The sequence below is a fragment of the Mustela putorius genome, unplaced genomic scaffold (genome assembly GCF_011764305.1).
Source record: "Mustela putorius furo isolate JIRA1106 unplaced genomic scaffold, ASM1176430v1.1 tig00000217_pilon_pilon_pilon, whole genome shotgun sequence".
NCBI classification, from domain to species: Eukaryota; Metazoa; Chordata; class Mammalia; order Carnivora; family Mustelidae; genus Mustela; species Mustela putorius.
This window is the reverse complement of record NW_025421316.1, coordinates 59,179-76,411: the sequence shown is the minus strand read 5'-3', so window position 1 is coordinate 76,411 and position 17,233 is coordinate 59,179. Positions and strand designations below refer to the sequence as shown.

General features: G+C 38.8%; 3 gene segments (V, D, J or C); all 3 read right to left on the bottom strand.

The window, feature by feature from the left end:
- LOC123391342 lies at nucleotides 1–681 on the bottom strand. The segment is given in 2 exon segments: nucleotides 1–467; nucleotides 592–681. Coding segments are annotated over 2 exon segments (406 nt in total).
- Nucleotides 682–7,010: 6,329 nt separating this feature from the next.
- On the bottom strand, nucleotides 7,011–7,858 carry LOC123391340. The segment is given in 2 exon segments: nucleotides 7,011–7,634; nucleotides 7,782–7,858. Coding segments are annotated over 2 exon segments (411 nt in total).
- Nucleotides 7,859–12,895: 5,037 nt separating this feature from the next.
- Nucleotides 12,896–13,949, bottom strand: LOC106006084. The segment is given in 2 exon segments: nucleotides 12,896–13,603; nucleotides 13,799–13,949. Coding segments are annotated over 2 exon segments (648 nt in total).
- Between the last annotated feature and the right edge of the window lie 3,284 nt (nucleotides 13,950–17,233).

The following is a 17,233-nucleotide window of genomic DNA, read 5'->3' as shown; positions in this document are numbered from 1 at the left end:
ACTTCTGGTTCCTGTGCTCTAGTCATTTATATGATTTTTGTATCAACCAGACACTGAAGGACAAACAACAGATTGTGCTGGAACCAGAGTGGATCAGGCAGAGACACTCAGCATCCAGGCCCCTGTTCTGCCCAGAGTTTGTGCTCAGCTCCCCCTACAGTCCCCATCACTGTGTCGTACATGGCACAGTAGTACACAGCTGAATCTGAGGCTTGCACTGAGCCTTTCTCCAAGTGGAAGGATTTGGAATCTTTGTTGTAGGTGGCTTCAAATCCTTTGTTGCTTCCCTTCTCCTTGTCCCTCACAGCTTTCAGGAGGAGCTCTAGACCTTCTCCTGGATACTGGACATACCAGAAGAGATTTGGATACCCAGTTGCTGAATAGGTACAGTTTATAGTCAGGGAAGTCTCTTTCTGAGAGGGTCACTTGGCCCTCTGTCTGAGTCACTGAGTCTCCATGTGTTTGTCCTGAGGAAAAAGAAAAGAAAACTGTGTCACCTTGGGCATAAAGGTCTTAGATAAAAGTATACTTAAAACTTTTTCCTGACATCATGAAAAAAGGAATCCAAATTTTAAGAGGCATTTTACTTACCAAGCAATATGAGTACCACAGTCACGAAGCCTGGAGAACACTTCATCTCTGGAGCATCACCTAAACAATATTTTTCATTCTTCACATGAAGAAATGTTGAAATGACAGAAATGATCAGTGGAAGCCCACATTTCACACAGGAAATGTGTGATTGTGGTAGGAAGCTGCACCCTCTGGTGGACAGGGACTGAAATGTGTGCATGTTGGCCAGAGTCCGTTAAAACACTGAGACAAAACCAGACTGGTCAAGAAATTACTACTACAGACCCCTTTATAAAATCCAAACCTTGGAGAAGTAACGTTAATTCAAGTAGCAGAATTACTGAACATCTCATTTATATCTCATTTTACAAAAAATAATGTTGTCAGTGTTAGTCAATATGTTTTTAATGTTGGTCACAACTTTCAAATACTATAAAGAAGATGACATTCCTTTTTTGTGTTAAAGATTTTATTTATTTTTGAGAGAGAGAGCAGAGGAGGGAGGACCAGACTTTCCATTGAGCAGGGTGCCTGATGATCCAGGACCCTGGGATCATGATCTGAGCCGAAGGCAGACGCTTAACCAACTGAGCCACCCAGGCACCCAATAATGAGGTTTTTTAACTTCCTAACTTTTCTTAACCCTTTCACATATCTCCTGCATCCTACTAGAAATGCACAGCAAATACATGAATATTTGATGAATTCATGTAATTCAAATTAGTTTTGTAGAAAGACAAATCCCATAGTAAAAAAGACAAGGTAGAAGCTAAGAAAAAAAGCTTGAGTAAGTTATCTGAATATACATTTCCAAGTAAGAGTCTATGTAAGCACCTCTTTTTTATTTATTCTTTTAAAATATTTTACTTATTTATTTGTCAGAGGGAGGGAGAAAGCACAAGCAGGCAGAGGCAGAGAGAGAAGCAGGCTTTCCACTGAGCAAGAAGTCCAATGCGGGACTCAATCCCAGGACCCTGGGAATCGTGACCAGAGCCGAAGGCAGCCACTTAACACATTGAGCCATCCAGGCATCCCTGTAACCATCTCTTTAAAAACAGAAAGACAAAACCATGAGAAAGTTTAATAATACCATCTTAATTACAGAAAGTTTGGCACCAAGCGCCTGGGTGGCTCAGTTGGTTAAGCGAATGCCTTCGGCGCAGTCATGATCTTGGAGTCCTGGGATCGAGTCCCACATCATTCTTCCTGCTCAGCTGGGAGTCTGCCACTCCCTCTGACTCTCCCCCTGCTTATACTCTCTTTCTCCCTCATTCTCTCTCTCAAATAAAAAATAAATAAAAATTAAATTAAAAAAAAAAGAGAATGTGGCACTAAATTTTGTAAAGAATCACTATGAATGATTGATTTGATGATCCATGAGAACAAGATGTATCAAAGCCAGAACAGCTGCCTGGTGCAATTAATCCAAATGATCTCCAATGAACACTTGCTACAATCCACCAGAAACAACACTTCACACTGGGAATATACTGGTTGCAACATTAAACAAACACTAGTGGCAGACTTCTAGGATGGCAGACAATGGGGCTAATCATGCTTTTCTGGGAGTCAATGAAATCCCATAAAATCTGGAATGTGGAATATGCTCTGAAATACCGTCTTAAGGAAACATTTGAGTATCTCCAAAGGGATATAACACAGTTGCATTCCCTCCATGAGCTATGAGTGTGGACGGGTAATAGTATTTTATTTCCTACATGGATTGGCCCACCTTCTTGCCTGAAAACCACAGCAATCACAAGAGCCAAATATCAACTGGATTTTGTGTTTACTGCCTATGCCATTTCAATTACTCTCCAGAGGGCAGAGTAAATTTCTTTGGGAAAGTTAGGTAAGGTTAGAACTCACATAGAAACTTCTCTTCTCCTATCACACCCCGATCCTGTGGAAAAGTGGAAACAAATGGAATATTAAAACTGAAATGAGTTACTATAACAGTTACCCTTGAACTACTGTGGTCTGGTACAGCCTTAGCCCTCATGGCTTTGTTTCCCCCTTACAAAGTCCTAGGCTGTCTCACTTTTAACTGTTCACTGTAGCCCACATAACTCAGATGTCCCAACCCATACACATTCTAACCTTCACAAACTATAGAACTAGATAAATAAACCCTTGACACTCTTCCTTTCATCACAGGTACAGACTGCTCTGTGGCCATTCATTTCATCATCATTACATGACCTAAACCTTTGGTGCTCTGAACAAAATCCCAGAAAAAGATTGCCATTGAGATGTATGAAATGAGCTTATAAGTACAATTTATTACCAGTTTGGCAGATAAAGTATGAGAAATGAATCCTTGCTTACAGGTTTATCAATTATATGACATTGTGCATCCTTCACTGACAAGAATTGAAAAAGCTACTCATATTAGATCTTAAACTGAGGTTCCCCAGAGAATCAACAGAAAGAGATAGTCCACAGATGAGTGTATAAGCAAGAGCCTTGAAATAAGCAGGTAATTGCTTAAAGCAGATTTCCACCTAAGCCATTAGAAGAGATGGAATCTAAGAATTCTCCTAGATTTTTGGAACCACCAATTTTAATACTTTGCTTCTTTTGAGGTTATTTTTATACTTTTATAGGTACTTTCCCACTTTAATGGTAAAATGTTACATATTTCTGATTATCTTGACTTTGTTCTTTTACTAATAAAATAACTTGCACGTGTATAGCCTTTACCTGAGACAATACATATCCACCCTAGTGTTATAGTTCAGCTCTGTACAGACATTGCTAGTGTAACAAAGATTAAGAATTATTGCAGGGGTGCCTGGGTGGCACAGCTGGTTAAGCACTGGATTCTTGGTTTCATCACAGGTCTTGATCTCAAGATTGTGAGATTGAGCCCTGTGTTGGGCTCCATGCTCAGCAGGCAGACCGCGTAAGATTCTCTCTCCCTCTTCTTGTGCTCTTCTCACTTGTGCTCTCTCTCTAAAATAGATAAATTAACTTAAAAAAAAATCATTGGATGTGTTATCTCAAATGAATTCCTGGGAAAAACAAGTAATAACCATACCCTAATTGGTACTGCTAGAGTGAATTTTAACCGATTAAATTGCTCATACAATGTGAAAAAGTATCTATTGATAAAAATTTAAGATGAAGTTTGTACAATAAGACTTGTGTACAAAATGTGACTCATCTCGATTATGAGTTGACCCAAACTTCAACACCATCTCTGCATTATCAATTGCCAAATACATTCTATAGAATTATAAATCAAGTCTCTAAAGATATTCAAAACACTTGAAATGATGAGCTTATTCTGATGAAAATAACTTCAAAGTTCAAAACCTCAGGGGTAGGAAACACTGAGAGTAGTGAAAGGGTAAGGTTATGCATGTGCTTGTGGCATGTGCTTCCTCCCACCAAGACACATAGTTCTCAAAAGCTCATGTATTGTATGCTCTCATCATTATGACATTTTAAAACACAAAAATAAGAATAGACCAATGTTTGCAAGGAGTGGGGAATATGGAATTGTGTAAAGGTAAGAGAATAGCACAAGGGGGTTTTGGAGACCAAAGAAATTATTCTGTACACTGATTGTATGATGGTTACATGATGTATACAATGTATTAAAATTCAAAATTCACAGGAACATACACCAAAAATGTGAATTTTCTATATACTTATTTTCAAATAAAAAATTTAGGGGCAACTGGGTTGCTCAGTTGGTTAAAGGTCTTCTGAGAGGTCAGGTCATAATCCTGGGGTCCTGAGATCCAGCCGTGCATCTGGATCCCTATTCAGCCAGGAATTTGCTTCTCTTTCTCCCACTGCCCCCCCAACCCCACCATTCCTGGCCACGCCCTCTGTCTCACTCTCTTTCAAATAAATAAAATCTTTTAAAAATTCACTTGAGGTATTAGAAATAAATAAATAAAAATGTCAACCCTGATATCAAAATGGCAAAATAGAAATTTTCTACCATCTCTGCCACCCCTCCCCAACCCCCCCCAACCAATTTTCACAGTCATACAATAAACTAAAAGAAAGTGCCTATTAAGAAGTCCCGCAAAGTAGACACAGCAGTTGTGGAACAAAACGAATTTGAGATTGGATACATTGAGGAGAGGATGAAAAACAATTTCACTTTACCTCCATCACCCCAGCCCATGTGACTCAGTCCCGAGCCAAGAGGAACTTTCCAGTCTGTGATTTCCCCATAGAGGAACGTGAGAACATGTGAGTGAACACATGACCCTCCAGCTCTGGAGGATGCTCCCAAAGAGGAACCTCTTTCTAGCCCCATCCAGAATACTGAACTGTACTGCTCACTGGGGAGTGGGGTCCTCCCAGCAGAACAGCACCCAGGGCTCTTGGAGGGCAGTAAAACAACATGGGCCCTCCAAACCATGGCACAGCCTTCATTAGGAATCTGCCCATGACCCACTGGAGATGGCCTGCCTGCAGACCCCCACAAATGGCCCATGAGCACGCACAACACTCAGTCCCTTACCCACACATCATCCCACCCTGTGGCCTCCCACCAGTGCACACAGGATGACAACAGCAGAGAGCTTTTGTAGGTGGCTAGTGAGCATGCGCAGAGAGTAGACCCACTCTCCCGGATTGGGAGAAATCACACAAATTCAGTCAGCACCGTCCTAGAGAAAGGAAACAAAAGGGAGACTCTTGGCACCCAGTTTGGCTTCACAGGATCCAGAGAAGTCCTAAAAGTTTGTACTACCTTGTCCCAGGATGTAGGAAACAAATACACCAAACATGATGAAGGTTTAAACTGGGATGTGTCTGGGTCTGAGACTCAGTGCACACTCAGGCTAAAACACTTGTTTTCTTCCACTGCATCAATTCTCACCTCAGTCTGATCAAGCATTCAAACCTGTAGGAACTGCACCCTCTAATTGATTTAAGAGTAAATGAATGAATAATATAGAAGCATGCTTCCTTCTGACTCCATTATCAGGCTTGGAGGAAAGGCGCCGATCAGAAGTCATCTTCCTTCTACTGCACAGGAGTTGGCAGTATAAGGGGGAAAGAATCAAGCCCATTGACGTGTTGGACTACAGTTCTAACCTCCTCTGTTCAGCTGTTTTAAACTGAATTTAATCCGAACACTTCCCCAGTAAAAACAAGCCATTAGCAAATATCTAACAACCATAACTCAGCTAAGAGAAACCATTCCCACTGTGCCAATTGCCAATTATATCCATTGTTAGTTAGGAAGACTTCAAGGGACCTAGAAAGGAGCCTCCTTTGAGCAGGGGTGGGAGATTGAGAGAATTAAATATTTACACAACTTATTTCCTTTGACTTCTTCAAGATACTAGAGAAATAACTTTTTTTTTTTTTAAAGGATGGTTGTAGTTAGTAATGTTTAACTCAGTCAACGTGAACACGTGGCAGGGAGGTTGATATCACATTATCTCTACATCAGCCATTAGTCCAAATGCCTTTGTGCAATTTACTAGTAATAGTAAGGTGGCTGGTACATGCATATAAAATTTTCCCATATATCTCAGAAGGAAGAGTTTCATTATAATGATGACAAAAAACTATAAGTCCAAGAATAAATTGAATTATCTTCAAACAACTGAGCATTATTAGGAAAGAGACACATATAAGTAGAAATAAACAGTATATTGTAAAAACAATCAAATACTCAGATATAGAATAAGGACATTTCTTTTCACAAATCAATTTAATTCAATCATAAGGCTTAAATTAAAACTATGAGTAAGTAGCAGAATTCTCCTTTCCGTCTTTCTTTAACATCTACTTATAATTAATTATGTGAAAAAGTTTGTGATACTTCATGAAAATATACCAGTGAATGAAATACAAAATTCTGTCTCCTAGATTCTATGAGAGGGTGATTGTGAACAGAGACTGACAACATTTTATAAACAAGACGAGATTTCTGAGTTTTATCTGAAGCACACATTGTCAAATCTCTCCCTATCTTAATTTCCCTTAAACACACAAACAATACATAGCATCCCTGGGCTCTAAAGGAAAACCCATGACACAAGAAGAAAGTGACCAAAGCACATAGAAGTTTTTGGCAGTCAACTTTTGCCTTAAATATAGATGAACTTTTGCCCTAAATATAGATGAACAAAATTAATATGAAACTACAATTAATGGAAATACCTCACAGAGATATTTTAAAGCAATGTTAAATGAAAACTTAAAAAAAAAAAAAAGACCTTTGAGGGAGAGAATTGATGAAGTGGGGAATGCTCAGATCAAAATACATAAAGTGAAAAAATCGTGAATGTAATTCTAATAAATATTGTAGAGACTAAAGGGAATATTAGCAATATTATCTGATTACGGAATTATCATTTTCATATTTCTACTTTCCATATTTCTATATTTGGCATGTAATGTTTTAGAATCAGAAAAATAATAAATGCCACCTATGAAACACAATATTAAGTGCCCATCCATAATAAGGACTGTATTACTGGTTCTTTGTAGGAGAGGGGTCTGAATAACAAATGTAAAGACATTTTTAATACCTGAATTTCAAAATAAAACATTACTAAGTCCATTCAAGAATACATTAAAAAACAGTCATCCACCAAAATTTTCTAAACAAGTCTGGGTCATCTCCATCCTAATAGTCTTACTACATTCTTTTAATGTCTAACATATTAGATTCCACCTACAGACGAACAACAGCACAAAAGCTATCCTTGAAGGTCTGTGTTAAAGGACACGGGGATGCCCCAGTCCCAGGTTTGAGTGCAGGCAGCAGGTGCCTGGGAAGCAATGTGTGCTTGCTGCACAGAAGTACACAGCTGAGTCTTCAGGCTGGGTGTCTCTGACGTGCAGGGAGAAACGTTTGGCCGTCTTATTCAATGAAACAGTGAGTCTTTGGTCTTCTTTTGTGGTCATGCTTGAAAAAATGTCTATAAGGAGCTGGGGACCTTTTCCAAGTTCTTGCTTATACCAAGGGAGGTAACTTGAGGTACTGTCTGAATAACTGCAGTTGATAACAGAGCTGCCTCCCTCCTGGACACTCAGGGTAGAAGGATGCTGCTCCACATTCTCTCCCTGGCTGAACCCTGTGCAGAAAGAAAAGGTCAGAGAAAAGAGGAGAGATTCCAGGTTATTGTGCTTCAGAATGCTCTTTTTCTACGCTAATGGGAGGAAACCTGAGTAAAGCCAGTCTTGAGTTCTGAAGAATATCCACTAATATACTCTGAACTCACAGTTCAGCTGCAGACACGAGAACATGATTAAAGCTCCCATGGATGTCTTCATGGTTCCTCTCAGTTAAGCTCAGGTTCAGAATTGTAACCTCCAGCCAGCTCAGCACCTTCTCTTATTGGGCCATCCCTTCTTTCCTCTAACAGAGTACTTTCCCACATTGTGTACCAGCCAATAAGAAAAAGACTCTGCTCCTGCCATAGTCTAGTCCATCAGATGCACTTAAATGAACCCTCCACATGTTCTGCATCAGCACAGGTGCACTGCCGTCTTGTGGTAACATCTCTACTGAACTCGCTGGGGAAATGCTCTTCTCTTAGCCTGTGCCTCTGAGGGACTCCCATGTATCAAGGCAGCAGTCAGTCAAGCAAATTAAATCTTAGGTCAGGGATGAAGGGCACAGTGAGAACGTGGAGATCAAGGTTTATGCCTCTGTGCATTACCGAGTTACTGTTTATAAGTTGTAAAGCTATAGATGTTATTGCTATTTATTCCATGATAGGTCTGGTGCACATGTTTGAAATCAGGAGGGAATCATTATTCACTCTCTTAAAAAAGATATTAGAGAAACTTTCCTTTCTGCCAAATCTATCATTCTCATTTGTGACGAAGAAAACTCTTTGTAAAAGGAACATGTAACCCAAAGCTTAGAATAAGAGAGAGAAGATCATATGATATTTCAAATGTTTCTGATCTCAGGATGTGTTTCGCCTAGCTGGTCTTGCCCATGACCTTGCTTTTTTCAGAGGATTGACAGTACCAACAGTCAAAATGTAGACTATTCTCTCACTTGAGATGACTATAACAAAAAGTAAAGGACTAAATCTAAGTGATAAGCAGTGGGGATAACTTCCATCAGTTATTAATATTACAACTACAGGAAACACTTTGACCCAAGATTGCAGTAATTTACATAAATAAATCTGATGTGCTTTAAGAAATTTATTTGAATGCTATGTGTTTTATATTCTGGAAAGTACTGAAAGACACAGTAGAAATTCTGATGAAACCTCAACCTGCGAACTCAGAAAATACAACCACATGTGAGTTTATCCTTGAGGTGATTTCCTTTTCTCAAATCAAAATAGATGGCATGTCCTCCAATGCAATTACTGACTCATGGCCTCAGGACAATTTCCTCTTGAGTATTAGCCATCTACCCTGTCATGCTTCCCAGTTCCTGCCCCCCACGCTTCACATTCCATACGCCATCATATTTCCCCTAAACGCCACTACAGTGTTTGATAAAGCTCAGTGGCCCTGTGAGTATCGAGAAATATCTCTCTCTGCTAAAGCCCCTTTCACATTCACATTAATTATCTGGAAATTTCTGATGACCTCTGTGACAATAAATCCAGGCAATCACAAATATTCCCTGTGCTCTGGGGATGGTACCAACAAGAAACTTGTCCTAAAGAACTGATGAGGAGAAATGGTCTCTGGGAAAACAAGACAACCTCATTTTCAAAAGAAGCCCCTTTCCTCTAATTCCTACTCATGGATCCTCTTAAATGACAAAGAATACACTCATCTTCCTTCCACCTTTCTCACCTTGAAAGCTTTAAAGATAGCTATGGTGAAGAATATCAATCAACTCAATATATAAATATACGTGTATATATGAAATTGTTTTTATGTTTGGAAAATTTCTTGATTCAGAGCATCTTCCATTCTTTCACCCATTCCCCATAAAATAAGCATGCTCAAACACTTTCTGGGCAAATTTTCCTCTTCTCAGAGACCAAAAAGACAATATTTGCACTTTTGAGGTGTGACACTAACAAAAAATATAATGGTCTGAATATGACCATTCATATGAACGACTCTCTTCCATGAATTAACTATTGCAGAGAAACAGCCATTCCTGGAGCAAAATTTCCAGCTCCATGATGATTTCATAGAATATTGCTTTCCTTTTGTTAAAGTGCTGGCCTAGAAAACCTTCACCTACCATCTTCGTGGACTTCCAGCTGCACAAGTCTTCCAATTCCAATGGTCATTTTGTAGACAATGTGTGAATTATACTCATTATACTCAAACTGCCTTCAAGGGATTTCCACCTGGGATGATAAATATATTAGCTATTTTGGGGAAAGTCCTTAGAAATACTTGTTGGTGTTCACATGACGCCATCACCTCTGGCTTTCTCCCACAGTAACAGGGAGTGATGCACGAGTTTGCTGGTAGAGTCAAAGTAGCTCAGCCAGAGTGTCTTTCCTGCCCAAGGTCTCAGACATTTACACAAAGTGGAACTCTTCGTTTAGGGTTTCAAAATGATAGGACCATGTCTTTATCAGACCAAAACTTCAGAGATCTGGGCTTGCATTAAACACATTCTCTTTACACAGCAGGATGGTCCTACAGCAAGGGAGAGAATGTTTTAAAGGAAGTAGGAAACCTACTTTCTTTCTCACCCAGATCATTTACTACATAATTGTTCCATGCTGTCATCTAGAATACAGTCTCTATTTTGTAAAACAAAGTTGGACAAAAGGATTTCTAAGGGCTTTTCCATCTCTAAGTTCCTTTTATACTGTATAACAAAACAAATATTTATTGAATACTGATTGTGTGCTATGTGGACTAGTGTCAGAGTGGGAGAAGTTGTCTGCATCATGGAACCCCAATACCATTTTCACAATATCATGTAATCTAATGGATCTGAGGTTGATCCTAACCCACCCTGAGGCCTCTTCAGAATATAGACACAATTCTCAGGACGAGATCCTATTTGGGTTTTTCTTTCTTCTATGAGATCAATAATGTATCAAGGAGAACTAAAGCCAAATTAACATGGGGAAAAAATGGGTCTTCATTCACTGAGTGGAAAGTCCTTCATAGGCAGTGAGACCAGGGGGCTCCATGGCTGAGCCATGGGTAAGTAGGATGTTCTTCTGGAGTCATATTTCTTCTATTTATCTATTACATATAATTGTATGTATTGTATGAAAAAAAGAAAAACAAATTAGGCAAAGTGGATGAACTTACTAATATGGAAAGTGGGAAGTACTTTCTAAAACAGTCTAATTGCTTGCTGGATTCTGACTTTTTCCTTAAAACTTCAGTTTGGAGGTTTAAAATTTCTAGCCTTGGATACCTATACAGTTTTTGAGATCATTTCAAAATGAAAATGTAGGATCCTTATTCAAAAAACAGGGAAAATGTGTCACTAGGTAATGTTTCTAAGGGACCATTTTTCTAAAATGCTTTAACTCTTCATACATAGTAGTTTCATGTCTCTCAATTTAATTTTTTAAAGACTTTATTATTTTCAAACACTTCAACTAAGTTCAAAGATAATGAGGCAGACATATTGAGGTATCCAGTGCATTTCCTGCCCCCATACAGGTACAGACTCCCATTGTCAACTTCTCCAGGACACCTTTTACAATGGATGAGCCTTCACTGCTTCATCCTAACACTCAAAGCCCACAGTTTTTCTAGGGTTCACTCCAGCTGTTGTACATTCTGTGGGTATGAACAAGTGTATAAGGAATGTATCCACCATTATACTATTATAGAGGCTAGGCTCAATACACTAAGTATTCTCTGTGCTCTTTATCCCTGCTGCTCCCCTCAAACTTTGGCAACCACAATCTTTTTTTCCCTCCTAGTTTTCCTTTTTCCAGAATGTCATAGGATCAGAATCATACCCTATGTAGTCTTTTCAGATGGGCTGTATTCACTTACTAAAATGCATATGAAGTTGCCCTATGGCTTCACAGCTCCCTTTTTTTTTTTTTTAAAGCAGCAAATCATATTCCAGTATTTGGATATACCACTATTTATTTATTCATTCACTTATTGAAAGACATGCAACTTACCTCAAGGTTTCGGCAATTATGAATAAAATTGCTATAAAACACCTGTGTACAAGTTTGTGTGGACATAACTTTTAAAACCCTTTGGGAAAATACTCAGGAAAGTCGTTGCTGCATCAAATGGTAAGAGTATGTTTAGTCCCGTAAGAAACTGCTAAACTGCTTTCTTGAAATGTCCAGGTATACACTTTCAATCTGTAGTAATTTCCCAATAATATTTACTGTACCCTTTGATGCATGTCAAAGCCCCAGCTAATCCAAAGCAGGCACAGACACCACAGGTGACCCTGCCAACCGCTCAGCTCACACGCAGCCTGCTGTGACCCAGAACCTGAGCCTGCATGTGTTCCCACCTATGTCCTGCTGTCCACGAACCTCTCTGCTCAGGCACTTGTTCCTCCCACTTATTGGACTCACTTATAAAAGACAAGCATAAAGGTAAAACTGGTATTAATTTCAAGACAGTGAGGGCACAGCATCAAACCAAGGTCAGGGTTCCTTGGAAGAGTGGAGGGCTGTGTAACTTTACAGGTCCCATGCTTAAGAAACCGAGTTTCCTCCCAGGTTCAGGGAGTCTGCCCATTTACCTCCATCTGAATTTTCAGGGGCATATGCCTTCCTATCAATGCCCTTTTCTCAACATAAAAGCCACTGCAGGCTGGAATTCAGTTTGTGCTGGAATCTTTACACATGTAAGTTTTGACTTTGTGTTTCGACTTTGTATTTGAGGTCTGGCTACAACAGACCTCAAATACAAAGACAGACAGACAGGGATCTTTTAGGGAAGTCCTGGAGGCTGTTTGCTTCCCTTCCCCAACTAGGAATGATGTTACAAAATCACGAGTAATAGATTCATTTAAAATGCAAGGAAGAGCAATAGATTTTCATGGAACAGAATGAAAATTTCCATGAGCTCTTCTTCACAAGGTGCTATTTAGAATTACTCAAATAGATACTTTTGTCAGTGATGTATGTCAATACATTGTACAAATCATTTAGATTTTATTATTCTGTAGGGTCTTCTATACCAGGTTCTCAGAGAATAAGCTCTAATGTCACCTCAAATTCACTAATTTTGAAATAATATGATCTCAACAATATAGCTTATGCTCTAGAATCCTCCCTTTATTCATGCATAAAAGTAAAGTACTTATTCACAGAGTATTATCTTACTGAAAAAGAAAATATATAAGTAGAGTGCCCAACCCTCAATAAAATTATTTTATTGTATTTGTGTTTCCAGGAGTAAAAAGCTGAATACAGACTTTAGAAAACATTGTGCATATTCTCTTTACATTTCTTTGAAAAAGAACCACCCACAGATAACTAAAAAATTTAGTCATCTCTTTGTTTGCTGATGACCACTGAGTTTTTTGAGCATTTTCCATTTGACTACTTACAGATAATTTATATGCTAGCTGCTAGGACATCTGTTTTCCCAGGGTACTGGATATGGGCATTTCTATCACTTGTTCCAGTGACTCCATGGTAGAGGTTTTTACCTGCAAAGGGCTTTCTGGGAGGAAAAAGGGCAAGTAAGTGAAATGAAAGCCCTGATGGGTCTAATTTTAGGAGAGAAAAAAAGTGCCCTAACATAAATCTGAAAGTCTGAAAATGTGCAAAGCCTGCTTTGGGGGCAAATGTACAACCCAGGGAAGGGTGGGGCTTACAGGCACAGCTGCAGTTTGGGTGCAGGCTGCAGATCACCAAGAAGCACTGTGCCTCCACTGCACACAGGTAGGTGGCTGAGTCTTCCAGTTGGGAGGCCCCAATGTGGAGGGTGCTGGACCGATCCTTAGTATTCACTGTGCAGTTTAACCTTCCACTCTGCTTCATCCCTGAAACTATGTAAAACAGCCGGGTGAGACTGCCGCCCCCGGGGTTCTGTCGGAACCACTGCACATTGTTCACTGCATTAGAGAAATTGCACTTGAGAGTAGAGCTGGCTCCCTCCTGGAGGCTCCGGTGTGAAGGGCTCTGCTCCACCGTCATCCCTCTCACCCCTGTGTGGAAAGAGAAGAACAAGCACAAGTGATGTCACTGGGGAGTCACTGGTGCTATTTTCAAACCTGTAAAATAAATATCCCAAGACACACCACTGAAAATGTAAGACCCTCTAGGAGCTCAGTGTCAGCACCCCCCACCCCCAATGTGGGCTGTGCATTGCTCCCCAGCCCCATCTGGAACACCCTACTCACAGCAAACCTGGAGCCATAGGAGCCCCAGCAGAGCTCCCCAATATCTCCTCATGATTTCTTGTCTAGTTGTTGAATTACTGACAATGCTACTGTGCTGGGTGTAGTCTTGGATTCAGAGAAATTGTGTTCTTACACTCAATCCTTTCCACCAGTATCACTGAGCACCAATCACACCTCAGCTCTGTCATTCACTGAACTCGAGACTCCACCCACAGTGGCCCAGTGACACTCATTAACAATCTCTCTAAAATTGTGATTTTTACAGTGCAGTGAGGTAGGGACAATATTTCCAATATAGGAAGATATAAGAGGTTTCTTTCTTAAACACTCATATAAGAAATTTGTGGGTTAGTGTATGAGGAAAGGCGAATGATTCTTCTAGAAGAGTCAGTGTCTCAGTGGGTTGCACTCAAGATTGAGGAATCATGGGGAAGAGTGACTCCATTCCCCAAACTTCACAGTTTGACAGGCAAGCTGAGGGTTTGGTTATATAAAAAGAGAAAACTATCAATAGCATGCATTGTGTATTGCAGAAGTAGCTACAAATTCTTGAAATCAGGAGAGTTCTAGAAACCAAGACAGATAGTCACCATCTGCAAGAGTATTATTCCAACCAGAATTTGTTGTGAAAAGTAAAATACCTGCATGATGTCCCTTCTGATTTAATTTCTACCTCTCCACCTCTCCTTTGCCATTAACTAGCGGACACTCTGTTTACATACATAGCTGAGTCTGGCCAGGCCATACATTGCTGGTCACGGGCAATATTGTCTTCTCCCTTTCTTTCTCTTATTTATTGTCCCTTATTTTTTCCTTTCTTCTCTTCATTCTTGTTCCCTCCATTCTCAGCAGAGATACATGAAAAGGTAGGGTTTCTGAGGTATTGAAATAATTTCAGGGTCAGTAAGTTTAGGGGCTTTTATTGATACTGACAACAGGTAATGGGACGTTTTCTGTTGCGTTTCCATGGTCACAATGCCCAGAAATAATCCTATCTTGTCACCTATGCTCCAAGAATTATCTGTATAATGGATTTCTAGAGACATGGCCTCCAGATGTGTGAAGCTGATATAGAATGGCAGAACTGAAAACCCGAGATGAACTTTACACAAAGTCTGTCCATCCCTGCCTCCCCTGACTTTGCTGTCTATAATTGGACTGGCTTATATGATTTCTGTTCTCCCTTTAGTGGCTCAACCTTGGACCATCAGAAAGTCTTTGTTGGGTGTGGTGTAAACAATGAATTTTGGAGCACTGAAAAAAAAAAGATTAAAAAAAAAAAAAGTCTTTGTTTCTGGTAAAGCCTAGAGTGCCCCCTAGAGGACTGAAACGGTCAGCAAAAACACTTCAGACCGTAACTCCACAGAAAGAACCTCCCAGCTCTTTTCATTCCAAATTTCCTGATGAAGGAATTGGAGATGATCAGAAAAGAAAATAACTGCTTAGTTTGAATGGGGGATTACCAGTGAGCCAAATCCTACTTTTAAAATGGAATTGCATGGAAATTGATATCAGAAAATAATTTGGTAAATCTCATCTTGTGCTTTTATTTGATTTCTTTAACTTAGTTCAAAAGAAATCCACATTCATTGAGCTTTTTGTTTCACTGGGGTAATTTCCTAGATATTCAGAATATCTAAACGTGTGATGGAATATTATTCAGCCACAAAAAAGAATGAAATCTTGCCATTTGTAATGACATGGATTAAGCTAGAGAGTATAGCACTGAAGGAATAAGTAAGTCAGAGAAAACAAATACCATATGATTTCACTCATGTGGAATTTAAGAAACAAACCAGACAGGCAAAGGAAAAATATATAATAGAGAGCGAAAATCAAGAAACAGACTCTTAATTAAAGAGAAGAAACTGATGGTTACCAGAGGGAGAGGACTGGGGGATGGATTCCATAGGTGGGGGAGTGAAGGCATGCCCTTGTAGTGATGAGTATCAGGTGTTCTGTGGAAGTGTTGAATCATTATATTGTACAGATGAAACTAATATAACATTGTACCTTAAGTAACTGAAAAGAAAATAAAAATAAATAAATATATAAAATTAGAAAACGTACTAGTTTACAATCTGTGGGGAAAGGCAAAAATATACATAATTATAGAGTAAAAGGGTAGGACCATAAGAGGAGGAAACTAAAAACTACCTGATCTGAGAGGAGGAACAAATACATTTTCATTAGGTCCTTGGACAAAATCTTGCGAAAATCTCCCTTCCCCTTTTTGGCCTCAAGGATAGAAGAGAATATGGATAAGCCTTTATGATGGCTTTTATGATTTTTATTACTTTTAATAATAGGAGGAACTTGTGCATATATGAATTATTAAAAGTAATAAAACATTACCTATAGACTAAAATCCCTTTTGACTACCTTTTTCAATTCTGACCCTTAGATCACTGATTACCGTAATACTTTCTTCATCTTTACAATTTGGAGTTGATAATTCCAGATGTTTACTAGATTTGAATCAACAGAAAATATATAGTATTTTACTTAGACTTTATTATAATGTAAGCATACATTTAAGGTATACTATTCTGTAACTTGTTTTATAAACTCAGTAGTAAATCTTGTAGGTCTTATTATATTAACCCATATACATCCTTTGTTCCATTATATTCTATATAGTGTACACATTTTTATACATCCTTTCCTCTATTGATTAAAGGCTACAATGATTTATTTAATCTAGGAAATACTACACTACAATAAAGCTTATTAAGCATTCCTCACATGAGCACATGTTTTTTTTAGGAACAGAGATGAGGAAGAAATGAAGGAATAAGCCCTGAGGCTGGCAGGTGAAAATTACTCCAGGTGGAGGAAAGTCAGGGACAAAGGGCTTGAAGAAGAATGAAGAGAACTCATGTTCTCATTATTGTGTTAGAAGATTTTCATTTTCTATTTTTTTCTTAATGTGCATTAAAACTGGAGTTTATCAGCTCATTTGATAAACTCTTTCTGAAATTTTGTCCTGATACAGAGGTAGTATATAGTTTGCTCTAACCATTCACTGAGGTTTTCCAAATATAGCAAATCAGCAAGAGAAAAAGCACACCCAAGGAGAAGCAGTGGTATGTATATATAAGGAAAAACTATTACAGAACAAAATTAAACACAGAAAAAATGTAAACATCTGCACACACACCCCCACACACGATTTGAGAATATTGTCAATAATATGGAAGCACATTTTGCTTTTTTCAAATCAGCAGAGAAAAAGTGAAAGTTCTGTCAATGCAACAGAAGGGAAAATAAATGAAAAAGGCAAAAGCATATGGAACAAAACCAAAATATTAGAAACAAGTTCAAATATTCAGTAATCAGAACATAGATTAAAAAGAAATTATTCCTCATGTGAGAGAGATTGTATGATAATTGTGAATCAAAAATTTTTAAATATTTTATTTATTTATTTGACAG